This window comes from Stigmatopora argus, chromosome 13, assembly GCF_051989625.1.
Source record: "Stigmatopora argus isolate UIUO_Sarg chromosome 13, RoL_Sarg_1.0, whole genome shotgun sequence".
In the NCBI taxonomy this organism is placed as follows: Eukaryota; Metazoa; Chordata; class Actinopteri; order Syngnathiformes; family Syngnathidae; genus Stigmatopora; species Stigmatopora argus.
In genome coordinates, this window is record NC_135399.1 from 18,175,741 (window position 1) to 18,202,307 (window position 26,567).

Below are 26,567 nucleotides of genomic sequence, written 5' to 3' on the forward strand. Positions count from 1 at the left end.
CTCTGCTGCCAAGCACCGGAACTGCGACTCACGCACACTGACAAGGGTCTCAACGATGTGAAATCCCATGAACCTTGGTGGACCTCCCTCGAATCCCAAAGCAATGGCGCCCTCTTCTGGACTAGCCACCGAAACGCGATTGCAGGGAACTTCAGTGTGAAAGGAGGGGAAAAACAAAAGCAGGTCGCCGTCCTTTTTCGAGGTTTTGACAAACAATGCGATTGACCATCAACTGTGTAGGATGACGTTCTCGAAAGTACACGGAAGAATGTTCCGGTGCCAGTCCGGAAGTCTTGATTTGTTGCAGGGTAAATTTGCCGGGGAAAAAAGGCCCCCAAAATATTGGAATAAGGCCCTCCTCCTCGCGTTTCTTTTCAACCGCGTTTAAAGCGACGTGACTTGGGCGCCACTTGTTCACAGTTTGGTGGGCGTGGCGAACTTGTTGGACGTTGCATCCGAGATTTTGTGGCGAAAAGTCGGCGGCCGCCGGCCAAGCTTTTAATTTGTCGGGGCCGAGGCGGACGCGGCTTGACGTCACGGTGTGTTTTCCGCGACCCACTGGCACAGGCACAGGCACAGGCAGAGCAGGCGCTGGCACTGGCACAGGCAGTGCCCTCCCTCGGGACTCAAAAGTCCTTCTCGCGAGTCTCCATCCTAACCCGGACCAAACCGGAAGAAGGAGAAGACGGACGGACCAGCCTGGGCTCGCGCAAGCGTTCCAGTGCGGCCGGCGTAGCCCTACAAGGGGATCTCGCCTAGCCCTCGTTTCGGATCGCGCCAGCGCCCTTCCTGTCGTCTTCCGTCTCCCGATGGCGGCGGCGGCGGCGGCGGCGGCGTCAGGGAAGTTGGCGACGGCCATGGCCATGGCTCTGGCTCTGGCGCTGGTGTTTTGCCTGACGCGGCGCGCTGACGCCTTCAATCTGGACGCCGAGCGACCGTCTGTGTACGACGGCCCCCCGGGCAGCTACTTTGGCTTCTCGGTGGACTTTTTTAAAGCCCCCAACAGCCAGCGGTGAGTCTCCGCGCCGTTTGGGATACTTTTCAAGTTTGAAAGATGCCGGCCGAAAGCGGCCCCTGCGGCGATGTTTTGGCTGACCAGGCGTGTGCGCATGCGCGACTGCTGCTGTTGCTGGTGGTGGGGCTGCAATCTCCGATATTCGCGCTTCCTGTGTGCCCATAATTGGAGACAAGAGCTCGTCGTGTTTTTTTTCTTCCCCCACTCCTTTTCCTTGTCATCTAGGCTGCCTGCCTGCCTGCCTGCCTAATCACTAACCCCTCCTTTTCTTTGCCAACTAGCCAGCCTCCCTTTCTGCCTGCCAATTTGCCCCTGACAGCCATTCATTGCCGACCGACCATTCCCTTATCACAGCTCATTTGGCCCGAAATGAACAGAATGAAAAGCGCGAGTATTTGTCGGTCTCGGAGAACGACGAGCTCGGTGATAGACCAAAATTGCCCCAAATCAAGCGTTTTTGCATTGAGCGACCGCCACCGGCAACTGTCAGTCCCTTCCCTTTGGGCCCACGGCAAAAATCGGTCTATTTTTGCATTGACCGCCACCGCCTACTGTCCGTTTGGCCCGACGGCAAAAGTCGGTCACGCTCTTCCGTGAGTCAGATGCGCCCCTTGCCCGAATGAGCTGGACGCCAGTCGGAACAAGGAAGTTTCTAGTCTACTCATTGAAGGGAATGCAGGCCAACCTAAGTCCAAGAGCCCTCGGGAGCTTTTCAGGCCCGTCAGAGTCGGAAAGCCAGTCTCGCCCCGCCCCGCCTTTGGAGCATTTTCATTTTCCCCCTTTCCTTCCCTCCCTCCCACCAACGCCACAGGTCGGACGTCCTGATCGGGGCGCCGAGAGCCAACGCCTCGGGCGACGGGGCGGAGCGGGGCGCCGTCTACGGCTGCCCCTGGGCCGGCGCCTGCCGCCAGATCCCCTTCGACTCCTCAGGTACGCACGCACGCACGCACGCACGCACTCCAAACGGCAAATCCCGTTTGTCTTTTCACCCGCCGCTTCTCTCGAGGCGCGTCCGGCAGAAGAAAAGAGTCTTTGTCGCTCGCTCGGCCCGCCATCGTGGGCGATTATGGCCCGAGGCGCTCGGCGCGGATTAGGCGGGCGGCTCGGCCCACTGTCGTTGTGCGCGAGTCCGTCGGGTGCCGGGCCACCGCGCTGCCCTCTACTGGCCAAGTCGGAAACGCCGGCCGTTTCGGCCCGCGTAGGGCACGTCTAGATGGCGGCTTTCCCGAGCGAGCGAGCGCAGACGTCGGGGAAGTCTTTTGGACGCGTATCCATCGGCCAACATGCTAACCGGCGCCGTTTTTGGCAGATGAGAGGAAGAACCCGGACGGCGCACAGATGGAGTTCAAATCCAAGCAATGGTTGGGCGCCTCCGTGCGCTCGGACGGCGAGCACATCCTGGTGAGGCGGCGGCGGCGGGTGGTCCCGACCTCCTCCCTCCTTTTACGACGTCTTATTCTCCCCACCCTCCCTCTCCGTCCTCAGGCGTGCGCGCCGCTCTACCAGTGGTCCACGTTCGGCGTGTCGGAGCGCGAGCCGGTGGGCACCTGTTTCCTCAAGAAAGACGCCACGGTGGTGGAGTACTCTCCGTGTCGAAGCAGTAAGCGGGCGGGTGGGCGCGACGGGCAGGCCGGGCTACGTCGGGCTACGTCGGGCTACGTCGGGCTAGCCTTTGTTTTCTCTCTCTCTCTCTGTCTGTCGCAGGGGCCGGCTCTCCGGAGGGGCAGGGCTTCTGCCAGGCCGGCTTCAGCGCCGACTTTGTCAAGGCGAGGCCTCGCTCGCCCCCGGTCGCCAGGACTCCCCGTTAGGGGCGGGGCCCACGCCAACTCCCTTTTGTTTTGCAGTCGGACAAGCGGGTGGTGGTGGGAGGACCCGGAAGCTTCTACTGGCAAGGTGGCGTCAGTGGGCGGACCGTGGCTAACATTCTCTCACTCGGCTCTTATTTTGAAGGGCTCATTTCCTTCCTCTTGTTTTCCAGGTCAGCTGATATCGGACGACGTGACGGAAATCCTGGCCCGCTCGGACGGCGCTTTCATCAGCCCCTACGGCAACACGCTGGCCACCAAGACGGCCGGCGCGCAGTACGACGACAGTTACTTGGGTAAGGGCGGTCGGGTTCCACTCGGTTCCTCCCCGCCGGGCTCGGCCCCGCCCCTCACCGCCCGTCCTTCCGTCCGTCCCGTTGCAGGCTACTCGGTGACCGTGGGAGATTTTGACGGCGACGGAAAAGAAGGTTAGCGCTCGGAGGGAGGGATTGGCCACGGACGCCGTTTCTCACGCCTCGTTGCGATTCCCCGCAGATTACGTGACGGGCGTTCCCCGCGGTGACAAAGCGCTGGGTTACGTGAGTGTCCCGCTCCCCGCCCTCGCCGCTCCCCACTCGACGGCACCCGTTGGCTGAACGACACGCCCTTTTAGGTCAACATCTTCAACGGCCGCAATATGGAGTCCATGGTCAACTTCACGGGAACTCAGGTCAGCTCGGCGCCCGCCCCGAAACGGCCGCTCGTTTTGCCGGCGCATCCGTTTTGGAGCAAATGACGACGACGTCGGCGTTCGATTTCCATCCCTTCAAGATGGCGGCCTACTTCGGGCACTCGGTGGCCGCCAGCGACGTCAACCGAGACGGGTGAGCACGCGGCCGTTGAAGTTTGACGGGATCGGGCGGCGGCGGTGGCGGATGATGAATTTGGACGCCATTGAGCGTGCGCCTTCCTTCAGTTTGATAGACCTGCTGGTGGGGGCCCCTCTCTTCATGGACCGAGGTTCGGACGGGAAGCTCCGGGAGGTCGGCCAGGTAAGGCCCGGCACCTCCACCGCCGTCCGTCAACCGCCACCCGTCAACCGCCACCCGTTCCGGCCCGCAGGTGAGCATCTTTTTGGGCGCGGGGGGCTTCTCTTTCCGGCCGGCGTCGACGCTGACGGGCTCCCAGGCGTACGCCCGCTACGGCTCCTCGGTGGCCGCCCTGGGAGATCTGGACATGGACGGCTACAACGGTAGGTGGGGAGGGATGGAGGGAGGGCCCCCGCCGCGTGACGCCGGAACCACCCCGCGATGACGGACGCCGTCTCCGCAGACGTGGCCGTCTCCGCCCCTTACGGCGGCCCGCGCCGCCTGGGTCAGGTCTACATCCACAACGGCGGGCCGCGGGGACCCTCGGCCACGCCCTCCCAGGTACCCCCGTTTGGGAAGCCCCCACGCGTCCGACCGCTCTGACCCCGGGGCGGGGGGCCCACCCTTCAGGTCCTGGAGGGCAAATGGGCGTCCGGCTCCATGCCGGCCAGTTTCGGCTACTCTGTGTCCGGAAACACCGACATCGACCGCAACGGCTACCCAGGTAGGCGCGCGGCCACTCGATCTTGGCCAAATTTGGCCGCGGGCGGAGCGCTCCTCCACGGCACGACGGCCCTTGACGGATGCGTCCCCCGTGTTTGCTTTCGGCAGATTTACTGGTGGGAGCCTTCGGAGCCGACCGGGCCGTTTTGTACAGGTGAGCCGGCGCCTTTTTTTTTCTTTTGCTCCCGTCCCGGACGCCAACGCGCACAGCAATCCCACCGTCCCTCCCTCGCCCGCACGTACAGAGCGCGTCCCGTCATCGGCGTCGAAGCCACGCTGGACGTGGAGCCGCAGATCGTCAACCCGGAGGAGAAGAACTGCGTCCTCCCCGGCTCAGGCGCGGCCGTCTCTTGGTGAGCGCCGCCGTCGTTGGCCGTCCGCTCGCTCGCTCGCCCGGCCGCCCGTCTAATTGTGCACGTGCAGCTTCAAGGTCAAGTACTGCCTGAAGGCCAACGGACGAGGAGCGCCGGCTTCCCTCAGTGAGTGGGCGTCGGGGCCGGCCGCTTCCGGCAAACTCTCCCCCCGTCTGACGGAGCGCTCCGTCCCCGTCCGCCCGCTCCAGCGTTCCGCGTGGACGTCCTGCTGGACCGTCTGAAGCAGAAGGAGACGGCCAAGCGCGTTCTCTTCCTGCACGGCCGGAGCGTGGCCTACGCCAAGAACGTCACGCTGAGCAACGGCGGCGACGCGGCCTGCGAGGAGCAGCCGGTCTTCCTCAGGGTAAGGGCGGGGCCTCGGCCAACGGGCGCGCCCGCTCGTCGTCGTCCTTTGACGTCCGGGCGGCCCAGGACGATCGAGACTTCCGCGACAAGATCACGCCCATCTCCGTGGTCCTGGAGTACGCCTTGGACTACCGCCGCGCCGGAGACCGCAGCGGACTGCTGCCCGTCCTGGACGCGGCCGCGCCCTCCAACGTCACCCGGCAGGTAAGGGCGGGTCGTCGGGCGACGCGGGTGACCTCGATGACCTCTCGGCCCACGGCAGGCTCACATCTTGCTGGACTGCGGCCAAGACAACGTGTGCAAGCCCGACCTGCGGCTGGCGGTGCGGAGGTGAGCGCCGTCGCCGCCCTCGTCGTCGTCGTCGTCGTCGTCGCCGCCGCCATTCCACTTCCCACGACCGATGGCGGCGGCGCGTCCCGTCGGCAGCGACCGCACGGAGATGGCCGTGGGCGACGACAACGCCGTGACGCTGACGGTGGAGGCCGAGAACCGCGGCGAGGGCGCCTACGAGGCCGAGCTGCACGTCTTCCCGCCGCCGCGGGCCGACTTTACCGGCGTGGTGCGCGACCAGGTAACGGCCGGGCCGCCGGGTGGGAAGGGGAGGAGGCCCCCGCCTCACCCCGTATCGGTGTCCAGGCGCTGAGCCGGCTGTCGTGCGCCTACAAGAAGGAGAACCAAACCAAGATGGTGGTCTGCGACCTGGGGAACCCCATGAAGGGCGGAACCAAGGTGAGTCTGGCCGCCGGCGCAAGGGCGGGGCTGACTTTGGGGCGGGTCGGCAGGTGCTGGCCGAGTTGCGCTTCAGCGTCAACCAGCTGTCGGAGGACGACGCCGACGTGCGCTTCGACCTGCAGGTGGTCAGGTGGGTCAGGTGGGCCGGAATTCCCAGTGTCATGGTGCGCCCGCTAAACTTCCGCCCCCTTCCCTTTCCCCTCCCCCAACCTCCCTTCCAGTTCCAACCAGTTCAACAACAGCAGCCCCAGAGTGTCCAGTATCACCAAACTGATCGTGGTGGCGCAAGTTTCCATACGAGGGTACATTTCAAATCAAAGCCATTTCTCCGTTTAAAAAAAATGGTGAAAATGCCTTGGCACGTGCGTCCGCAGCACGTCGTCGCCCGCTCAGGTGTTGCTTCCCGTGGCCAACTGGAAGTCGCGAGCGCCGCCGCTCACCGGGGACGACGTGGGACCGCAAATCGTGCACGTCTACGAGGTGGGTGGCCCACCCCGCCCCGGCCCGCCCCGCCCCGGCCCGCCCCGGCTCGCGTGTGCGTGCACTCCCGCCCCATTTACTCGGGAACGACCGCTCGGCAGCTGCTGAACGCCGGCCCCAGCACGCTGGGCCTCACGTCGTTGGAGGTGGAGTGGCCGTACGGCCTGCCGGGCGCCGACCTCCTCTACGTCACCCACTTTGAGACGGAGGGGCCCGTCAACTGCACCGCCGACGTGGCCCTCAACCGCCTCAACGTCACGGTGAGGCCGCCGTGGTCGCCACGGCCGTCCCGGAGATCCCTCCCTCCCCTTGGCCGAACGAGCGGACGTCATCCCCGCAGGTCGAGAGTCCGCCGGCGGCGCTGAAAAACGTCAGCAGCGAGCCGCAGACGGAGGGACGCGGCCGCCTGCGCAAGAGGGACCTGGAGGCCGCCCGCGACGACCAGGGCCTGCTCACTGTGGTAAAATGGGCGGCGGTGGGGTCCCGGGAGTCTCGGACCGGACGACCTGCGCCCGCCCGGATGAACACCTCCCCACCTTTGGCAGGAGTGCGGCTCGGCCTCGGACGCCGCCTGCCTCAAGCTCCGCTGTCAGGTGGGACGCCTGGAGAGGAAGAAGAACGCCATCCTCTTCGTCTACTCCAGACTGCACGTGGACAACTTTCTCAAGGTAGGAAAGCGCCACCACGTGTCCATCCAAATCCCCCAATCAAATGAAATGGACCCAATAGTACACGAGGTCATTCAAACAAGGGGTAAGATTTGAATTTATTAAGGCCAGCCCCTTGAGATGAACAATGTAAAGAGTCTGCATCAATGTGGGCCGGAAAAGAAATACGGAGTGCCCGTGAATGAATGAACAACGTGGCGCTTGCTTTTCGCGTCCACCAATGCGCAACGAGCACCCCTCCTTCCAGGCGGAGACGGAGAACCGCTCCTACGTCCTGGTGTCCGCCGCCTCCTTCCACGTGCTGCGGATGCCCTACCGGAAGCTCCCGGCCACGCTGCCGGCCAACAAAACCACGGTAAGGAGGGTCGGCGGGCGAGCGAAAAGGGCCGGCCGCTCACCCCACCTTTGCGTCCGGCTTCAGGTGAGCCTACGGGTGCTGTGGGTGGCGGATGCGGCGCCGCCGGTGCCCGGCTGGGTGGTGGCGCTGGCCGCCTTGGCGGGGCTCCTCCTGCTGGCGCTGCTCATCTTCGTCATGTACAAGGTGGGTAACGCGGCGCGCCGACGGCCGGTACCGCGGAGCGCACCTAAGCCACCGAGCCGTTTCCCCGCGGCCCGCAGCTGGGCTTCTTCAAGCGAGTGCGCCCGCCGCAAGACGACTGTCTGGAGAAGGAGCAGCTGCAGCCGGAGGACGGCGCCAACGCCGACACCTAGCCCGGGGCGCGCCCCTCTTTTAGCAATAAAGTCCATTTGTCACTCCCTCCGAACGTTGCGTGGCATTCTCTTTGGGGAGAAAAGACATCCCGTCCATTCAAGGTCATTTCACGTGCCACGACGCGCGCCGGTCTCCGGCTCTTTCCACCGGAACGCATTACATTAGAGACCGAATCGAGAAAAACGGACGCCCTTTCCAGCCGGCCACGTTTCCCGCTCCCGCGGCGTCTGCGTTAACGCTTCGGGGGCGTTCCAATTCATTCGGCGACATTTAATGGGGCGTCACCGAAAGAAATTGGCGTGATGCGAAAAGATTCCAAAGAACGAGTCGAGACACGGAAAGAAATCAGCGTCAACACTTGAGTCATCCAAACATTGCTTTTGCTTGTTGCCGACGGCTTTCTCAGGGCGGGCAATGCGGGCCTTCCTTCGCAGCCGCTTCCTTGTCCTCCTCCGTCTCCTCCTCCTCCTCCTCCTCACGGATCCAGACGAAGCCCGCCTGGCTGCCGAAGTGGGCGCCGTCTCGCTCGTGGGAGAAAAAGTCCCGTGGCCGGCAGGCCGTGCACGGCGCCACGCCCTGGTCGTCCTGGATGTGATGCGGCAGGATCCCGGCCTCCTGCAGCTGCAGCCTGAAGGGAGCAGGTAGGAGCTTCAAGCCGGGAGGTCGCCCGTCACGCCGGACCACCCGGGGGCGCCACCTGTTAGCCAGACGCAGGTCCACGGCCAGGCCCCCCGCCCGCTCGGGGCCCACGCATTCCGGCGGGAAGCCGACGGCGTGTCGCGGCTCCAGAGCGAAGCAGCAGGGACCCACCGAGGGCCCCAACGCCACCAGGATGCGGCGGGGCGAGCAGCCCAGCTCGGCGGTCATGGCCGCCACCGTGGCCGCCGCCACGCCCAGCAGCGTTCCTCTCCAGCCTGCGGGGGAGGGGAAGCGCAATGAGCGCCCACGGCGCCGTCGCCGGACGGTCGGGGAGGCCGGTCTACCCGCGTGAGCCACGCCCACCGCGCCGGCCACGGGATCGACGAAGACCAAGGGGACGCAGTCGGCGCCCGGCGCGGCCAGCACCGTTCCCGGCCGATCCGTCACCGCCGCGTCGTAGCGCTCCGGCTCGTCCCGCCCGCACACCCACACGCGGTCGCCGTGCTCCACCTGGATCGGGCGGGCGGGGCGGACGGACGGACGGATCAGCCCGCCCCTCGCCGCCGCTCCTCGGCCGCACTCACCTTGAGCATTTGTAGCGGGCGCGGGTGGAAGCCGGCGGCCACGGCCAGGCGGCGCCGGTTCTCCCGCACCACGGCCGCCGAGTCGCGCCTCTTGGGGCTGCCGACCAGGTTCAAGGAGGACAGGGTGGGCGTCCACGACACGCCTCCGGCGCGTCCGCTGAAGCCGTGACCGAAGGCCCCTGGCGGACGGCGAGGTCAAAGGAGGGTCGATAGACTGTTGAGCAAACGCTCAAGGAGGGGGCGGCGGTCCAGGAGGCCTCAAATTGGCGAGCGAGCGGGCCGCTCTTGCCACTAAGGTCACGGGTGTCAAAGGCATGGCGCAACTGCGGCCCCGGGTTTTCCCGGCCACTGCACTGATTGAGTCGGAGCGGCACCTGACTGCAATGAGCCGATTGGCCAGAGGGCGAGGCCTCTCTTCACCCCTCGCCGTCCCCCACGTGGCCCTTTGCCTTTGCGCGATGGCTTTGACAGCCGTGACTCAGGCCGAGGAAAGGTCGAAGCGGGGCAGAGGAGGGAAGGAAGCAGTGGGTGGGACGCCTTCGGCGGGCTGGCCATCGGGCCCGCGCTCACCTGGGATCAGCGCCGAAGTCAGCAACCGGACGGGCCCATCCACCGACGGGAGTCCGCCAAGGTAGGCGGCCACGTCGTCGTCCGCCTCTCGAAGGCGGGTGTCGTGGTCGACGTGGTCGCGCTCGGCCTCGCAGCCCGCCACGTAGGTCCAGGCGTAGAGCGGGCTGAAGAGCGAGCGCTCGTAGCCTATTAGGCGCGCGCGCCCCCGCCGGCTAGTGATCGCACGCAGCGAGAGCACGCCCAGCTCGTCCACCGCGCATTTGAGGCGGTAGGCGGACGCGGCGTCGGGGCGCCAGTCAGAGAGGACGCGTGCCTGCGTCTGCGCCCGGCCGCCGCCCCTCCAGGCGCCAATGGCCGCCTCTGCCACCTCCCCCGCCTCCCCACCGGCCCCAGCGGCCCCAGCCGAAGTTAGCACCAGCAAGTGGGCGCCGTCACCCGCGCGAGCCGCCTCCCGGCGCTGCAGACGCTCGGCGCAGCCTTCGCCGCAGCCACAAGGGTGCGTCAGGTCCAGCAGTACCGCCACCGCCATGATCCGGAGGAGGAAGATGAAGATGAAGAAGAAGAGGAGGAAGAGCGAGAAATCAAGGTCTACCCGCCCGCCCGCTCGCTCGATCGCTCGCTCGCACTTTGTCTAATATGCAAGTTGTCTCGCGTGACTCTGACGCTTCCTCTTCCTCTTCCTCCCGACCTCGCACGTCCAAAAGTCTACGTGCTCGCAAAGCGGAAGAGAGCGACGGAGCGCGTGATCGCTTTCAAAACAAATATAAAAGCAGGAAGATGGCAAAGATTGTGCGGTCTTTTCATTCCGGAGCCCAGGTGGCCGAGTGGGCGGGACTTCCGGTCTTGGGCGACCCGAGAGAGAGAGAAAGAGAGAAAGAGAGAGAGAGAGAAGGCACACCTGCTTTGGCGATTGATCGATCGACCCGACGCCAAAAGTTGGACAGAGCGACTTTCTTCCAGCAAGCAAAGCACACCAAAAAAAAGGACAACATTTGGCTCGAAACCCCCGGCATGACTTGATTTGTTTTCTTTTGTTTTCTCCCGGTGACGCTTTCAACTGCTATTGCCGCTTGGCAGAGTTATGCTTTGTCATTGGACGGATTGACCGATTGACCGATTGACCAATTGTCACTTGTCACTCGTCACTCGCTTTTAGAAAAGGAAATGACTCCAAGGCAAAGTGCTCCATCATGGCCACCGCCAATCAATCCTTCGAGGGAGGGAGGGACGAGGCGACCTCCCTCCTATGTCTCCCTCCCATTTCTCTCTCCCTCCCTCTCTCCCTTCCTCGAGCGAGCGGACGCTCGCGCGCCGTGCGCGTAGCCGTCAGCGGCGGAGGTTCTTCTTGGCGTTCGCTTCGGCTTTCGACGTCGATCGGAGGGAGGTAAGAAGCACACTTCTTTGATGGATGGATGGATGGATGGATGGATGCTCGGATGGATGGATGGATGGATGGATGAATTGACAGACAAATGAGGGTTTCACGTCATTGGCAATGGAAGGGGAGGCTCGCTCCGCGCTCCTGGAGCTTTTTGGAGGGCTGATGACGCCACGCGCAGACATGCTTTGCTTGGCTGGCATTCAGTCAAGTCGCTCGATCGAGTCTCGAGGGAAAGCCAGAAAGAACAAGAGTTTGGAGGAGTGCCAATGACGTCACTCTCTAGCTCGCCAAACGGCGCCGTCTGGCGGCCGGACGAGCCCTTCAATCGCCAGCGAATCGCGCTAAGAGGCTAACCGACCGCGTCAAAAGTCAACAGAGGAAGGCCGCTCGGACGCCCGGATCAGAGGGTCCGGACGTACGTTTCATCGTCGTCGACGGACGTCCGTTTCAGGGTCGCTCCGAGCCGTCAAATGACGCTGGGAACGACGGACCGGGGACCGCGGCGTATTCGCCTTCGACGGGATTGGCCATGGAGTCGCATACCTGTCAACCTGTGCCGATAACTGCCCTTATAGATGATTATGATTCCCCTTACAAACCCCCAAAAACCCGACTCGTACAGTGTTTGTAAGGTTTTTGGGGGGTTTGTAAGGGGAATCATAATCATTCATCAATAAGGGCAGTTATCGGCACAGGTTGACAGGTATGGAGTCGCTTCCCAAAATTTGGCGGCATCAAGCGAACCAAAAGAAAAAAGTCCAAGTGGCTTGGCAGTAAAGTTAACGAGCACTTGGCACCAATTAGCTTTGCGCACGGAAAGCCAGGTGTGGCCGTCAAGTTTTTGCGCCGACTCAAAGCTTAGACTTTTTTTCGGAAAAGCGCGCCGGCCGGCCGGCGAGCCAAATGCTTGGGGCGCCATCACGTGATTTGCCGTGACGGATGGGTCGCTCGGCGCCGCCCGAACAAGACGCTCGCGCGCCTTACAAATCGGGAACAAAGCCACTCGTTAGCGGCTGACGAGAAAGGTCGAGGCCAGCTCTTATTTTGAAAAATGCTCTCATTTGCACATCAATTGACATCGTTAAGAAAGAGGGGGGCGCTTCATCCGTTTCCCGTCAAATGCTCATGGGCCGCCGTCAACGGCCATAGAGGACCCATCCGTCGAGAACGGGACGCGCCGGCCGACATCTATTTCCGTCGACGGCGGATAAACGCCATCGGCGCGGCTTTGCCCGGTGAACTGGATTGGACGTCTCTGACGGCCGATGGTAGTCAGCGAGTGGTAACGATCCAAAGAAGGCAGATTGGAAGCTCCAAAATGGGAGGAAATTGCAAGCGACGGGCCTCAATGAGGCAGGCAGGAGGCAAAAAGTCATTTGCTGTAACAAATCAAGCGCATTGAAATGCCCTTTTTTACAATGGCCTTAATGTTGCCTCGTGTGTCTTTCTTTTAGTGTGTTTGTGTGTCATGCGTGACTTTGCGTGTGCGCGGGCAAACCTGCTGTGCTGTGCTGTGCTGTGCTGTGCTGTGCGTGTGGGAGAGCTTTTCTATTCATCCATCTCCGCAGCCTTTTTCTCCTCCCGTCGTTTTGCTTCCTCGCCGGCGTCCATCTTGTTTATTTTCCCGCCGCCTCTTTGTAGCGCCCCCCCCTCCCCCCCTCCGGCCCCACGGCTTGATCTATGGGCATCTGGGTGGCGCGGAGCCACCACGTGGCGCCGGTGGGCCCCGACGCTCCAAAGAGAAAAAGCCGGCGCACGCTCGCTCGCTCGCCCCGAATCACGGAGCGGCTCGCTCGACCCGGAGGCGTCCTCCGGGGCTCCGGCGGCGCCACTTTAATAAGCGCGCGTGACGGGCGGGCGGTGACGAACGGCGAGGAAACGGAGCGAGGCGGCAGGTCGCACGGAGCGAGCGTTAGCCCGGCGCTCCCCCTCCCTTGACGCTAATGGCGAGCGACGGGAACAGCGGCGCCCCGCTTCCGTCCATCGGCCAGCTCAGCCATCATCATATTAGCCGAGCGTGGCGCCAGCCAGCCTCCGTCCGCATCTCCCTCCGGCGGGCGCCACGCGCGGCCGAGCGAGCCGTCGTTGCCGGGCTTTCCTTCCCGCGTTTGCTGAAGCGGCTTCATCCGACATCATTTGGAGCGGGAGAGCGCTAATCTATCGCCTCGCCGGCGCCTGGAAAAATTCCCTCCCCATCCGTCGTCGTCTAGCGTCGTTTGCTTCTTTTGATGGTCGCCGAGGTGTGGAAAACTCCGTCCGTGCTCTCTGGGAGGCGACACCCGCGTGAAGGCCAAGGCAGGGAGCGACAAAACGAAAGCCCACGCCGATGGCGAGCGCCTTTCCCCAGAAAGCTCAGGAGGCGGAGTCCCTCCTTCGGGAAAGGAAGGAGGTGAAAAAGGGAAAAGCCCAGTTCCCCGCGTAATCCGGCCCCCTTCCTGGCCGCCGGCGAGCTGAGCCACCGATGCTAATTGGGGACGGCTTTCACGGGCCAACGTCACCCGTCAAAGCCGACGTCCGGAAAGCGTCATCGGCCGATTGGCGTCGGGTGCCACCGCTCCGGGAACGAGGCCGCTGGCTCGAGCGGTGTCTGCGCTGGCTGGTTTGGAAGGAAGGAAGGAAGGAAGGAAGGAAAAGCCGCCCTTTGCGGACTAGTTTGGACAGCTCGCGTTTGCTTTACCCGATGGCCAGTTGACAAACAACGTCTTCTTCTGCGTCCCAAGTGTCCGGACGACTTCCCGACCGGCCCACCGGCGAGATGACGTCGCACGCGGACGGCGGTACCGCAAAAGGTGCGGCTTTAATCCCGAGGGCTTCCTTGCGAGTCACTTTTGCGGACGCTCCACCGTGTATTTGTGGCCATTGCTCATCATTTTTCTCCCCGTGTTTGTGTGCGCAGTGTCGGCCGACGGCGCCACGCCCCCCCTCGCCTGGACGTGGTCCCCTCCGCCCCGGCGACCTCCCTCCGCCGACTACCCGTCGCCCAGGGCCACTCGGCCAGGTGGGTCGTCGTCGTCGGGTTCGAGCACCCGCCCGCGGGCCGCTCCTCGCCGTCGTCGACGAGGCCCGCTCATCGGTATTCGGGAGCGGCGCTCGTCAAGTTGTTATCGTCAAAAGCGACGCGAGCGAAACGTGTCGGATGCCGCGCGACGCTAACGAGGGCTGTGGAAAAGGCTTGCTTCCAGTTGGCTTTTTCAACCAGATCCAAAAATTCAAGGTCGAGAGGCTATTCTTTGGGCCTCGCGTAGGAGGAAAGCGGACGGAGCCGGCGGCTGATGTCGTCGTCGTCGTCGTCATCGTAATTGAGCCGTGGAGGTTATCTCCCAACGCCGCCTCTCTTGTTTTTCCTCCCCCGGCCGTGACAAGGCTCGCTTGTCATCATTAGCGAACGGTGGCGCCGGATCCCACTCCGCTCTCCTCCTCCTCCTCCTCCTTCATCATCTGCGCCGACGGAGCGTTTTTTTGGCTCTCCTTTTCCCGTCGTGCGGCTCCCGCAAAGAGGGAAGGAAGGATTTCTTTCTGTCTTTTTTTTTCTCTCTCCATAGCAAAGGATTTCTTTCCGTCTTTTTTTTTTCTCTCTCATAGCAAACCCTCTCTCGGCCGCCCGACCGGCCTGGTTTTGCCGGCTAGATCACAGAGCGGAGCGCCCCAGAACGGTCGGAGCGGCGCCGGCCACCAAAAAGCCTAATCCCAATGCTCGTAACGTTACAAAGATTTATTTGCAACCAAATCTCCCCCACTGTTCACCAGGCCGGAGGTCAGAAGGAGAGCCGGCGGCGGCGGCGCCCCCGCCCGCCGCTCCGCCCCCGCTCCGGGAGATCATCCGTCACGACGGCTGCGCGCTCTTCCCGCGGAACCCAAGTAAGACCGGCCCGAGACCACGTGGACGGTTAGCCGGGTGACGCGCTAACGACGGCGGGCGCCGCAGAGATGCCGTCGCCGCCCACCCGCCCCCGGCCCCCCGGCTGCAAGACCGTCTTCGTGGGCGGCCTCCCGGAGAACGCCGGCGAGGACGTGGTCCGCCAAGTCTTCGGCCCCTGCGGCCGCATCGTGGCGCTCCGCATGAGCAAGAAGAATTTCTGCCACGTTCGATTCGCCGAGGAGTTCATGGTGGACCGGGCGCTCCGCCTCTCAGGTGAGCTAGCGACCCACCGGCGGAAGGCCTCGCGCTCGGGTCGAGACGTCTTTGTCGCCCCCTTCAGGCTACCGTCTTCAGGTGGGCGCCGGCGCGGACAAAAAAGACCGCGGCAAGATCCACGTGGACTTCGCCCAGGCGCGAGACGACGAGTACGAGTGGGAGTGCAAACGAAGGCTCTTGGAAGGCCAAAAAGAAGGCGGGCTCCCGGACGCCGCGCCGCCCTCCTCCGAGGGCCCGAAAGGTGAGGCCGCCACCGGGGCTCCGTAGGGGCCCGCTACGGGTGGAGGCGCCGCCGCTCCTGTCTCGGCCCACGCGGGGGGGTTTGGGTTAGAAGCCACGTTACGGTAACGTCTGGCGGCCGGGACCCAAAGGAAATATTCTGCGCCCGTCGCCATTGACGCGGCGGCTTCCCGTCGCCCGTCGCACAAAGACTCCGTCGGCGTGCGCCGCCAACGTTGTTTTTGTGCGTCATTGTGCGGCGCCTTGTAAACGCCTGGATAATCTGCAGCAGCCGTTGTTGTTGGCTTCCCCGAGCGAGCTTTTTATCGCCCGGCGCTCGTTAAAGGCTCCCCCGAGGCTCGCTAACGCGACGCTGCTCCGCCTCGTCGCCTCCGTTGTCATTGAAATGAGGCGCGGCGACGGCGGGACGCCCTCTGCCTTCCTTCCGGAGAGAGAGCGAGGCCCACGCCCGTTTGTTTGCTCGCAGACGAGCGCGTCTCGGGCCCGGCGGCGACGGAGGCGCTCCTCTCCCGGCTGGATGGCGGCCAGGTGACGCGCGGCGACGCCAACCAGATCTACGCCCTGATGCAGAGCGCCCACGCGCACGCCAGACGACTGCGCTCGGACGCCGAGCGGGAACGCCGGACGCTGCGGCAAGCGCGAGACGCCTTCGACCGCGCGCTGGCCGACATCCTCTGGCAGCGTAAGAACGGCAAACGCGCCCGTCCCACCGGGGGTGTCCGGCCTTTTGGGGGCGGGGGTGGGGGGGGTCTCCGAGGGCCAAGCCGGTCTAAGCTGAGGGCTCCGAAATAACCCGGCGCCACAAGGGGAAAGAATGAATGGTCCAATGACTGCAAAAAAAGTCCGGAAAATCATCACCATTTTACTCCCATTGGATTCCTTTCTTTAAAAGTCCAAAGTCCATGATACGCTCATTCTACTGCGTTTGCACCATTGCTAAAGTCCACCATAATGTTAAAAGTGCGACAGACTGAATTGCAGCAGGCCGCATTTCCTCAAATGCTTGAGCCCCCCCCCCCCAAAAAAATACAGCTAGGTTTGGACACCCCCGCGCAAGATGTTTTAGTCCCAGTTCAAAGGTCTCCGAGCCACCCTTCACGTGGTGAAAAAGTCGGACGCGCGAACGGAGGCGTTCCGCCGTCGTTCCCGTACGTATGCGAGCTGACGTCTAGCTGGGCCATGCCGGTTAGCGCTCGCGGGTAAGGGCACCTGGAAGCCGACACGCCTGTGAAGGGTTTGTTTTTGTCTGGACCCCTCCCTCACTCCCTTCCTCCGCACTTCCTCACTTCCCATACCCTCCCTCCCATCCGCCCCTTCCTCCCCTCCCCCGGTCACGGAACGCGGGCCAAGTGGATCGGATCTCTTCGGCGTTGGCGGCGTCGGGCCGACCCAAGTCTCGGGAGCGCTTCTCCAAAGCTCAGCGCAAGAACATTGACGTCTGGACCAGGGAGTGCCAGGTTGGTAGCCGGCGAGGCGGCGAGGTGGCCAAGTGGCGAGGCGGCCGAGCGGCGAGGTCATCCCTCCCTCCCTCCTTGGGAGGCGGGTGCCCGTTTAGCCCGCCCCAGGTCAGCGCCTACTTTAGCTCCGCCGCCGCCTCGGTCGCCAGACGGACGTACGGACGGGAAGAGGGCGGGGGCCGGAGCCGGGGCGCTGACTCGCCCGTCTTTCCAGGAGGCCGGCGACGAGGCCTCGGAAGTTCGACGGCGCCGCGACCGGGACGACGACGATCTGGGTCCCGGCGGTAAAAAGGTCAAGACGGGGCCCGCGTGGTCGGCGGACGCTTTCCACCGGGAGGCGGAACCCGCCGGGGCGTCCCCGCCGAGGCCCGAGGATTCGGCGCCGCTCCTTCAGATGCAGCAGGTTGTCATCCTCCGTTATTGTTTTTGGCAGCGCGGTAGCGCGGCGGTGACGCGCTCCCTTCTCCGCAGCGGCTGCGGAGCCTGCGGGACCAGCTGGCGACCAAGGAGGCGGAGCTAGAGCGGGCCCACCGGACAGCCTGCCTCTCAGAGAAGCATTGGCCCGAGGTCAGCGCCACGCCGAGCCCCGCCCCGAGCGTCGGCCCATCCAAACATCGGCGCCCGCGTCTTTTAGGTCAATGGCTTTCTGTGGACGGACGGGAACATGGGGACTTTGGCGGAAGGAGGAGGAGCCCAAAAGGCGGGTGGTGGCAGTGGCCTGGTATCCGAAGAGGAGGCTTTGCTATTGGGTAGGCGGCCCGTAGCCAAAGCAAACACTGACGTGATGTAAGATCAGCCTTTCTTTTAATTTTGGGGGCGGTCAGGCGTGATGGCGGCTTTCCTGCACGTTCACCCCTTCGGAGCCAACCTGGAATATTTGGGCGCCTACGTACGCACGCTCCGCTCGCAGGTACCTTGGCCTTGCCCTTTTTCAAATGTTGTCGGCGGCACTCTACGGCGGTCCCCTCTGGAGCCCCGGCGGCCCCGGTTTATTGTTTTTTTTTTTCTTCAAGGTGTCGTCGGGCCAGCTGGAGCGGCTGATGTCGCGCCTGCCCCTGGTCTTCCGTCAGGAACTGAGCGGCGTGGGCGCCACGCTGGAGAAACGCTGGAAGTTCTGCGCCTTCGACAGCCTCCGCTCGACGTGACGTGGGCGGAGGGCCCGGGCCTGGGCCCCTCCCCTTTGGCGTTTTTCCTTCTTTGGCCTTGGCTTCCTTTTACAACGTTTCCAAATAAAATCCAAACAGCCAAGTGGGTGACTCTTGACTTTTCCCTCGGTCGGTCGGTCGGTCGGCGGTCGCTCGGTCGGTGGTCGCTCGGTCCGTCCACCAGTCTCCAGACGGAGGGCGTCGGGCGACCCCCAGAGACGCTGGACTCTTGGTCAGGGGCTGCCAGGGATGAAAGGTGAAACATTGACAGCATTCGGCCGGCGTCCGACGTCAGAAGGGGTCGACGGCCAAGAAGCGAACAAGGAAGCGGCCTGAAAATGTCCCTAAATCCTGGTGAGTGACCGGTCGACAAGCGATCCAAAGGGGTCCAAAGGGGTCCAAAGGGGTCCAAAGGGGTCCAAAGGGGTCCAAAGGGGTCCAAAGGGGTCCAAAGGGGTCCAATGCGTTGGTTTCCCCACCCAAAATGTACCTACCCTTTGATTGTTTTGCTGTTGATTTTCAGAGCTGGCCAAAGGGCGCCCTCTGCCGGCCACTTGGCGTACACGCGTCCTCACATCCAATGCCAATTCCATTTTTGACTCGCTTGGAGCTTCCGGTCGGTCTTCTTCTTCTTCTTCTTCTTCTTCTTTTTCTTCTTCTTCTCCCCCGCCTCACCCGCGGCTTTGCATTTGGCCCTTGTCGGATGGTCACAGAGGTCAGACACGAGTCAGGGTGGTGGTGAGTGTGTTTCATGGTCAGGTCATCTTCTCTCTTTCTCTCTCTCTCTCTTTCACACCTGCAAAACGTGGGTTTGCCTCCCTCCTTCACCTCGCTTCACTTCACTTCAATGGCTCACCAAGTTCACTTCGGCGGGGAGGGTTGTCCATCTGGAGTGCAAAATGACCCTAACTCTGACCCAAATGGATTTGGGGTTACTTCCAGTGCCCCCCATCCGTTTTGGCTCACTCTCACTTCCTGGGCAGTGATTTTACTCCCTGTAGATTTGTTTGAGCCACTCACATCCCCATTAATATCAGCTCACCGGAGGCGAATTGTACCTTTTTTTTTTCCCCCCTCACTTTTGGTGCTACCGCCCCTTTGGGGAACAACTTGGGCACCCTGGCGCCCACCCTAACGGTCTAACCCACAGTTGTCTAAGTGGCGGCCCGGGGGCCAAATCTGGCCCACCGCATCATTTTGTGCGGCCCGAGTAAGTAAATCATGAGTGCCAACTTTCTATTTTAGGATCAAATTCAAATGAAGATTATAGATGTGAATTATATTTTCTGATTTTCCCCTTTTGAAATCAATAATTGCATTTTTTTATCCAATTTTTCTAGTTCTAGTTTTTAGGTGAAAAAGCATTTTGTAAAATCTAAAAATAAATATATAAAAATATTTTCAGTTTTCCACTTTAATATTGAATATAATTTAAAAAAAAGTTTGCATTTGAAATGAAAAACAAATGATGATGAGATGTTTTCCCTTACTAAGAAAAAAAAGTTCAAATAAACCGTTTGATATCTTTTGCCATTCCAGGTCTCCCCCGTCGGTGGGGGGAGGGGGAAGGGGGGGCTGCTTGAATAAGTGTCCATTTCCCGTGATGCATCTCTTGCCACGGCTCGACCAATGACAGGCGCGCCCCCCCGTCCCCTCTCCCGGTATAAAAAGGCCCACCCCCCCGCCGGCGCTTTTCACTCCCAGCCTGGCTCGGCCGGAGGACCGACCGCTCAGTGGCGTGGCATCGGCCCCTCGTTCACCGTGACTTGGACCCGACGTCGGAAAGCCGCCGGAATCGGGGGAGGGGGGCGGGCTCTGTCCCGACACCTGCAGGCGGCCTCGCACGTGAGTAGTATTCGTCAAACACGACGTCCCCCCCCCACCGCGGCTCCATATGGGAAAGTTTGGGTGAATTTCGCCGGGATGGCCGGCAAGCGGTCAAAAAACCAAAATAGCCCGAGCCGGCGAGGGAGGGGGGGCGCTCAGATGGGGGCCCGTGGCTTTTTAAGGGAATGCTGACTCGACCCCCCCCTTCTTTCCCTCACCTCGCTATGCGCCACATGCTACCCGTCAATCAAATGTCTATTTCTAGACGCTGACCGGTGGGTGAGCCAAAAAAGTTGCCTCTCGTTGGCCTTTTCTCGCATTTGACTCTTTCTCCCCCCCGTGCACGTTTTCCTCGGATTGGAAAATGGACGTCTGCCAATGAAACGGAAAGCAAAGCCAAGGGGAATCATTGTCGATCCCCTCTCGGCGGCTTGGGATTTCCACGTCAAAAGGGCACCGGGTAATCGGCGGGCGTCCGGTCGACGGAGCCGGGGGAGGCGCCGGCCGGGCCTTAGCCCCCCCCCCCGCTTCCCAAACGGGACCTGGCGACACCATGCATCCAAATTTGCCAGCAAGGGTCTTGCGTGACGGCGAGTCGACGTCCGATCCCTTTGAAGCGGGAGCCTTGACGACAAACGCTCTCGCTTCAGACGGAGCGGACGTCGACCGCTTGGAAGTCATTAGACGAGTTGACCTGATGTCAACGGTGTCCAGAGCGTTGAAAAGAGGCGGCCGTCCACGGACGGGCTGCCGAGGGTCCGCCTCCTGTTTTTCCTCGGTTCAGCAGAGGGGGGGGGGGGGTCCTGGGGGCTTGTTTATTCCTGGCGTTTGTTTGCGATGGCATCGCTTCCCATTTGAAGTCAGCTGCCATCGCCTGTCACTGATGGCTGGCCCTGCCTGCTATTTTTAACCACCCGGGGTTGGGGGGGGGATTGGAGGGGGGGCCCTGGCTCAGCTGTCGCGCTCGCTCGTCCCCTGCCTGAGAACGGTCAACGGTCCGTTCCGTGTTCATCCGAAACCGTCGATGGGACATTTAGCGCCGGGCCGAGCGTCCCAATTTTGGAGCAACGTGAGCCAAATGGTGTGTGGAGCCACGCCATTGCTCGCTCCCAAACCCAATGCGATTGTCATCAAGCCCTGTCTGTGTATTTCAAGCCTGTTTTTGTTTTAGTGTTTCCCGTGTTTGGTTATGTTTGCCCTTGGTCGCTCTGCGTCCATTTTTGTCCTCCCCGGGAGCCAGGAAACCAAAACCCTAGCAAGTCACCACCAATCCCCACAAAACATGAGCATGCCAAATCGATGAATTCCCCGGCTCCCGTTGAGTGTTGACAGTTGTAGGCCTCAACCGCACAAAGTAGGCCGGCGCCTCGGTGGGCTCCGCCGCCTCCGCCCATCCAAACGGGAAGGGCCAAAATGCCGCCAGCTCCCAATGTCACACCAGCCGCCAGTCGTTAGGGTTTTAAGGGCAATTGGACGGCGTGGCCATTGAGCCGGCCGGATCTGTTGGGCGTGGCCACTGTCGCCGAGAGCCATTTTTGCCCAAATGTTTGATGGGAGGAAGAGTTTATGTGTCCGCCCAGCAGTGAACTCCCTCTCTCCTTTTTCCTCCTTCCTTTCCTTCCTTCCCGCAGCCTGCCGAGGCCAGAGGAGAAGAAGAAGAAGAGATTAGAAAATGATTTCCACGCAAGCGCCGACATTCACGCAGCCGCTTCAGAGCGTGGTGGCACTGGAGGGTAGTGCCGCCTCGTTCCGGGCGCAAGTCAGCGGTAAGTAGGCGGCCCACGAAGCCCCGCCCCCGCCGCCCCACGGAAGCCAGGCTGAACGGCGCTCTATCCCGCAGGCGCGCCGGTTCCCGAGGTGTCGTGGTTCCGCGACGGCCAGGTCCTGTCGGCCACCGCGCTGCCCGGCGTACGCATCTCTCTCGGCGACGGCCACGCCGTCTTGAGCTTCGACGCCGTGGACGCGGCGCACGCCGGCAGGTTCTCCGTCAGGGCCACCAACGGAGCCGGACAGGCCACCAGCACCGCCGAACTCATGGTCACCGGTGAGTCCGAGCGAGCGAGCGGGAGCCGTCCGGAGGGCGGAAGGCGCTAACCGACGTCTCCGCCTTGGCGCAGCGGAGACGTCGCCGCCGGCTTTCCTGCAGAGGCTTCAGAGCTCGACGGTGCGACAGGGCAGCCGGGTGAAACTCAGCGTGAGGGTGGCCGGCATCCCGCCGCCCGTGGTGGCCTTCTACCGAGACGGGGCCGAGATCCACGGCTCGCCCGATTTCGCCGTCGTCCGCGACGGCGACCTGTACTCGCTGCTGATCGCCGAGGCCTTCCCGGAAGACTCCGGCACCTACTCGGTGGCGGCCACCAACGCCGTGGGCCGAGCCACCTCCTCGGCCGAGCTGATGGTTTTCGGTGAGCGTCGCCCGCTGGGCCGGGGCCGGGACGGGGACGCCTTTGACAAAGATCCCACCCGGGCGGTCCGCGTCCGCGCAGGCGAGGAGGCGGTCCCGGCCAAGAAAACCAAGACCCTCTTTTCCGGCTCGTCGATGAGCGAACGGAGCTCGACGGAGGGGGTACGCCGAGCGCCTCTGGAAAATGTCCGTCCTCAATGTTGGAAACGGCGAGCCGAGTCCCGTCTTTGCCCCTTTCAGATGTCGCGGATGACGGAGGCCTCGCTTCGGACCTTTGTCGCCGTGGAGACGCAGGTGGCCGACGCCACGGAGGCCGACAGGTACGTCCCGGACGAGGCGGCCGGCGCCCGTGGCCGAGCGGGTGCTGAGCGGGTCCCGGCTCTGGCTTTCAGGGACCTGACGGCCACGTACCCGCCGAGCGGCGCTCCCGACGTCCTCCCTCCCCCGAAGCCGGACGAGACCGACGACGTCGAGGAGCGGGAAGAGACTTCGATCTGCCTCCCACAGGTGAAGGACGCAAAACACCACCCGAATCAAATCAAAAGCCTTTACTGTCATCATACACAGCTGCGCATAACGAAATTGGTGGTGCTACTCCAAGCTTTTCAAAGTGTGTTTTCCCAGTAAAAAAAAAACATAAATAGTAGTATAAAAGTATAAAAGGTCACATCCCGGCTAGGTGAATTCTAAAATATTGCACAGAGTTCTAAAATATTGCACAGATTTCAAAGATATTGCACATTGTTATTGCACACCCCGAAGTTATTGCACAGAAGGGATTGTGTGTGTCGTGCTAACGCAAGTCCAGAGTCCTGATGGCTGTGGGGAAAAAAAACTGTCCTTGAGTCTATTTGTCCGTGCTTTGTGAGACCTGTAGCGTCTGCCAGAGGTTCAGCAGCTGGAACAGGTTGTGACCAGGGTGGTATTGGTCCCTGACAATGTCCCTGGCTCTGCTGAGGTGGCGAGGGCTGCCAATGTCATCCAGTGAGGGCAGAGAGCAGCCCATGATCTTCTGGCCACTGCTATAATTTAGAATTCTGTGCAAGATTTTAGAATCTGTGCAATATTTTAGAATTCACCTAGCCGGGATGTGACTTTTTATACTTTTATACTACTATTTATGTTTTTTTTTTAACTGGGAAAACACACTTTGAAAAGCTTGGAGTAGCACCACCAATTTCGTTATACGCAGCTGTGTATGATGACAATAAAGGCTTTGGAATTTGAATTATACGGCTCTACAGTAGAGGCTGCGGTTACGTTATGCATCCACTAGATGGTGAAGTTTTTTTTTCCCCCAGGTCGAAGAAGCCGTGGAGATTCCGCCAGTCGCCCAGGCCGTCCCGCCGGCCGTCCCGCCGGCTTTGATTTCTGTGAGTGACCTCCGTCCCTCCGTCCGTCCGTCCGTCCGTCCGTCCATCGTCCGGCGCGCCCGCGCAGTTGTAAAGGTCCGCCGCTTGGCTTCTTCAGCCCTTGAAAGACACGGACGTGTGCGAAGGCGAGGCGGTGACGCTGGAGTGCCAGGTGGTCGGCCTGCCCGTCCCCGACGTGGCCTGGTTCCGCGAGGACTACCGCATCCAAAGCTCCAGCGACTTCCAAATGGAGTACCGCGAGGGCCGCGCCAGCCTGCTGATCCGCGAGGCCTTTGCCGAAGACAGCGGACGCTTCACTTGCACCGCCTCCAACCCGGCGGGGACGCTCGCCACTTCCTGTTACCTGCTCGTGCGAGGTGAGTCCGCTCCTTGAAAATCCGCTCCCCGGGGGTCTTCCGGTCCGCCGAGAGCCCGGCTTCTGGCCTTCCTACTTTGGCGCTGCGCCGTTGGTGATTTTGCCCCCCCCCCCAAAAAAAACACGGAGATTTGGCCTTTCAGTGAGCGAGGAGGCGGAGAGCCGAGAGGAATCGGCCTGCGAAGCCCAAGAAAAAATGTGAGTTGAAGAGCGCGGCCTTCCTGCGACGTCTGCGCCTCGCTGATGCGCCTTCCCGCGCTTTGCCAGGATCGCCAAAGAAGCAGAAGAAGAAGAAGAAGGGGCGGAGACCCGGTCGGTGGCGCCTTTCTTCGTCAACACTCCCGGCGTTCAGAAGCTGGTGGAGGGAGAGAGCATTTTCTTTCAATGCCAAGTCGGGGGGAGCCCCAAACCGCACGTGGTCTGGAAGAAGGGGGGCGTCCCGCTCGTCACCGGATACAGGTGGGGATGATGTGCAAAGCTGTGTGGGGGGGGGGGGATGCCTGTTCTCTACCGGACAGAAGAAAATGGTTCGTTTGAAGGGAGACGGTGGGCCGCCCTCCCCCTTCAAATGGGTCGGACTAGTGATGACCGCGTTTATTTCTATTGGAGGACCAGGACGTCTATCCCCATTGTTTTTTTGTGCGTGTCTGTCTTCAGATACAAATGTGCCTACGACAAGGAGAGCGGCCTGTGCCAGCTGCTCATCTCCATGACCTTTAGCGACGACGCCGGAGAATATTCCCTGGTGGCCAGGAACGGGCTGGGAGAAGTCACCGCCGCCGCCGTCCTGCTGGAGGAAGGTCCGTCTTCCCTTTTTCTTTTTTTCCTCTGGCTGGCGCCATCCCTTTGGGAGGGATAAAAAAAAGGGCCACCTTGTCGGCCGTCCGTTAAGACCCAGTCTTTGAAAGTTTGTTTTGGAGCAATACTTTGGGTCGGCAGAAGGGAGGCAAACGCCCGTGACTCTCTCTCCCTCAGATGAATACCAAGCCTACGTGAAGAAACAGGAGGGGACCGCCTTAAAGACACAAACGGAAGCCACGGCGCCAGAGCCCTTGGAGGGGGACGTCTTCCCCGTCGTCGCGGCCGTCAGCGACAAGATGAGCGCCGGCGCCACCTGTGCACAGGTAGCCGTTTGTACTCTTAGCACGGGAGCCAACCTATTGAGTTGCATTTATTTCAAGATGAAACATGTCAATGAAGATAAACTACATGTCAATATGTAAGATTATAGCCCAAAGGGGGTCCTTGGGCTGTTGGGCCGGCCTAAAGAGCCTTCCGCCAGAGAGCCTTGTGCTCAGCTCACCCTCTTGGACACCTGTCCCCTTCTGTCGGTTCACAGGACATTCAAGTCTCCGTGCTGGAACGCCGCATCATGCAGGAGATAGAGAGCAGCCTCCTCGGACTGAGTTACGGCCGACGGTGGAGCGGCGGCCAGGACCACGCGGCCCCGCCGCCCACCTTCGACACCCCGCTCCAAAACTACCGCGTCGCCGAGGGAACGGGCGTGGTCTTGCACTGCAGGACGCTCGGGGACCCGGCGCCCGAGGTAGGCCGCCCGCCCGCCCGCCGTCCGCCGCGCGTCCGGATCGATCGCCGTCTGACTCGTAGCCAACGGTCGGGGCAGATGGCTTGGTTCAAGGACGGTCAGCGCTTGGCGGAGTGCGGCGGCCGCTACCTGGCGGAGGCTCTCCCGGACGGCCGCGCCTGCCTGCGACTGGACGCCGTCGTGCCCGAGGACGAGGGCGTGTACAGCGCCTTGGCCAGCAACGCCGAGGGCGACGCCGTCAGCTCCGGGAAGCTCTTCGTGGAAGCGTACGGAAGCCCCACCCCTCGCAGATCCGCGGCCCGGTCGGCCGAGCGGAAGATACGGTACGTGGGGCGCCGCGCCCTCTCCTCCCTCCGTGCCCTCCGCACCCTCCTCGCTCTTGGCTAACTTTGTCCTCGGCGCGCCCCAGACGGGAGTCCCCCGGCTCGCCGAGCCCTCCCGCCCCGGAGACGGTGGAGCTCCAGCCGGACAGGCTCTACAAGCCCGTCTTCACGGTGAAGCCCGTCTCCCGTCGGTGCTCCGAGGGGCAGACCGCCAGATTCGACCTGAAGGTGGTCGGGAGACCCGCGCCGGACACGTACTGGTTCCACGACGGTAAGCGTCGGGAAGGCGGAGGAAAAAAGTGGGGCTCGACGACCCGACGCGTCTGGCTCTCCGGCGCAGGACGGCAAGTGCTCGGCGATTTCACCCACAAGATGGTGATTAAAGAGGACGGCACTCAGTCTCTGATCGTCGCGCCGGTGGAGCCGCGCGACGCCGGCGAGTGGACGGCGATCGCTCAGAATCGGGCCGGACGTTCGGCCGTCTCCGTCACGCTGGCCGTCGACGGTGAGCGGGACGCCGCCGGCTTCCCCCTCGCTCCGGTTATCGGCGCCAGCTTCTCGTCGGTGCTCATCGGCTCCATGGGCGCCCCCTGTCTTCCAGCCAAGGAAAGCCTGCTGCGGCCGCAGTTCACGGAGAAGCTGAGGAACGTCAGCGTCAAGGAGGGAACTCCGGTGGAACTAGCCGTCAGAGCCATCGGCAACCCCTCGCCGGACATCGTCTGGCTGAAAAACAGCGACATCGTCACGCCCGGAAAGCATCCGCACATCAGGTGGGGCGCTTGACGCGTGCTGTGGAAACGCGGGCCTCGCCTTTGGAGCCAAACTCGCTCCGATGGGGAAGGCCGGCTTTCGCCAGACTTTTGCCCACCGTTTGCTTACTTGAATGCGCTGGGCTTGGCCCCGTGGACCGGATGTGTCCCGTAAC

At 62.2% G+C, this 26,567-nt stretch overlaps 4 protein-coding genes across 6 annotated transcripts in view; 3 read left to right on the plus strand and 1 right to left on the minus strand.

Annotated features, from left to right (window-relative positions):
• The first annotated feature begins 504 nt into the window (after positions 1-504).
• On the plus strand, positions 505-7,843 carry itgav (integrin, alpha V). 2 transcript variants are annotated; one of them, XM_077616755.1, is made up of 32 exons: positions 511-1,012; positions 1,827-1,945; positions 2,325-2,416; positions 2,501-2,615; positions 2,720-2,781; positions 2,860-2,908; positions 2,994-3,116; positions 3,204-3,248; positions 3,316-3,359; positions 3,434-3,490; positions 3,592-3,644; positions 3,737-3,812; positions 3,883-4,012; positions 4,093-4,190; positions 4,260-4,353; positions 4,461-4,506; positions 4,598-4,705; positions 4,776-4,831; positions 4,915-5,069; positions 5,138-5,275; positions 5,334-5,401; positions 5,498-5,642; positions 5,708-5,800; positions 5,854-5,933; positions 6,025-6,105; positions 6,178-6,283; positions 6,385-6,543; positions 6,624-6,743; positions 6,829-6,951; positions 7,199-7,306; positions 7,373-7,492; positions 7,570-7,715. In XM_077616755.1, exons 1-32 carry the CDS (start codon positions 810-812, stop codon positions 7,660-7,662), a joined length of 3,159 nt encoding a protein of 1,052 aa, XP_077472881.1. In that variant the 5' UTR covers positions 511-809; the 3' UTR covers positions 7,663-7,715. The 2 variants fall into 2 exon arrangements, with proteins under 2 accessions (XP_077472880.1, XP_077472881.1); XM_077616754.1 differs by having other exon boundaries at positions 505-1,012; positions 7,373-7,843.
• Positions 7,021-10,300, minus strand: lacc1 (laccase (multicopper oxidoreductase) domain containing 1). Its single transcript, XM_077616762.1, has 5 exons — positions 9,457-10,300; positions 8,887-9,065; positions 8,647-8,812; positions 8,361-8,577; positions 7,021-8,291 (listed from the first exon to the last, which is right to left on the minus strand). Exons 1-5 carry the CDS (start codon positions 9,983-9,985, stop codon positions 8,066-8,068), a joined length of 1,317 nt encoding a protein of 438 aa, XP_077472888.1. The 5' UTR covers positions 9,986-10,300; the 3' UTR covers positions 7,021-8,065.
• Positions 9,733-17,917, plus strand: LOC144086714 (ecto-NOX disulfide-thiol exchanger 1-like). 2 transcript variants are annotated; one of them, XM_077616760.1, is made up of 13 exons: positions 10,689-10,840; positions 13,558-13,626; positions 13,734-13,835; positions 14,585-14,695; positions 14,763-14,969; positions 15,037-15,213; positions 15,679-15,894; positions 16,563-16,669; positions 16,884-17,072; positions 17,141-17,236; positions 17,304-17,418; positions 17,494-17,579; positions 17,683-17,917. In XM_077616760.1, the coding sequence occupies exons 2-13, from the start codon at positions 13,593-13,595 to the stop codon at positions 17,812-17,814; spliced, it is 1,572 nt and encodes a 523-aa protein (XP_077472886.1). In that variant the 5' UTR covers positions 10,689-10,840; positions 13,558-13,592; the 3' UTR covers positions 17,815-17,917. The 2 variants fall into 2 exon arrangements, with proteins under 2 accessions (XP_077472887.1, XP_077472886.1); XM_077616761.1 differs by lacking the exons at positions 16,563-16,669; positions 17,494-17,579; positions 17,683-17,917 and adding an exon at positions 9,733-10,500 and having other exon boundaries at positions 10,613-10,840.
• Positions 17,918-18,586: 669 nt separating this feature from the next.
• Positions 18,587-26,567, plus strand: part of ttn.1 (titin, tandem duplicate 1) — a 107,729-nt gene continuing 99,748 nt past the window's right edge. The window contains exons 1-18 of the mRNA XM_077616753.1: positions 18,587-19,024; positions 19,354-19,659; positions 21,273-21,407; positions 21,482-21,685; positions 21,759-22,046; positions 22,128-22,365; positions 22,438-22,552; positions 23,347-23,418; positions 23,516-23,774; positions 23,917-23,971; positions 24,041-24,232; positions 24,431-24,573; positions 24,749-24,897; positions 25,113-25,319; positions 25,398-25,642; positions 25,729-25,913; positions 25,983-26,147; positions 26,244-26,412. Coding sequence (XP_077472879.1) covers positions 21,314-21,407; positions 21,482-21,685; positions 21,759-22,046; positions 22,128-22,365; positions 22,438-22,552; positions 23,347-23,418; positions 23,516-23,774; positions 23,917-23,971; positions 24,041-24,232; positions 24,431-24,573; positions 24,749-24,897; positions 25,113-25,319; positions 25,398-25,642; positions 25,729-25,913; positions 25,983-26,147; positions 26,244-26,412 — 2,780 coding nt within the window. The 5' untranslated portion in view covers positions 18,587-19,024; positions 19,354-19,659; positions 21,273-21,313. The remainder of the gene's footprint in view (positions 19,025-19,353; positions 19,660-21,272; positions 21,408-21,481; positions 21,686-21,758; positions 22,047-22,127; positions 22,366-22,437; positions 22,553-23,346; positions 23,419-23,515; positions 23,775-23,916; positions 23,972-24,040; positions 24,233-24,430; positions 24,574-24,748; positions 24,898-25,112; positions 25,320-25,397; positions 25,643-25,728; positions 25,914-25,982; positions 26,148-26,243; positions 26,413-26,567) is intronic.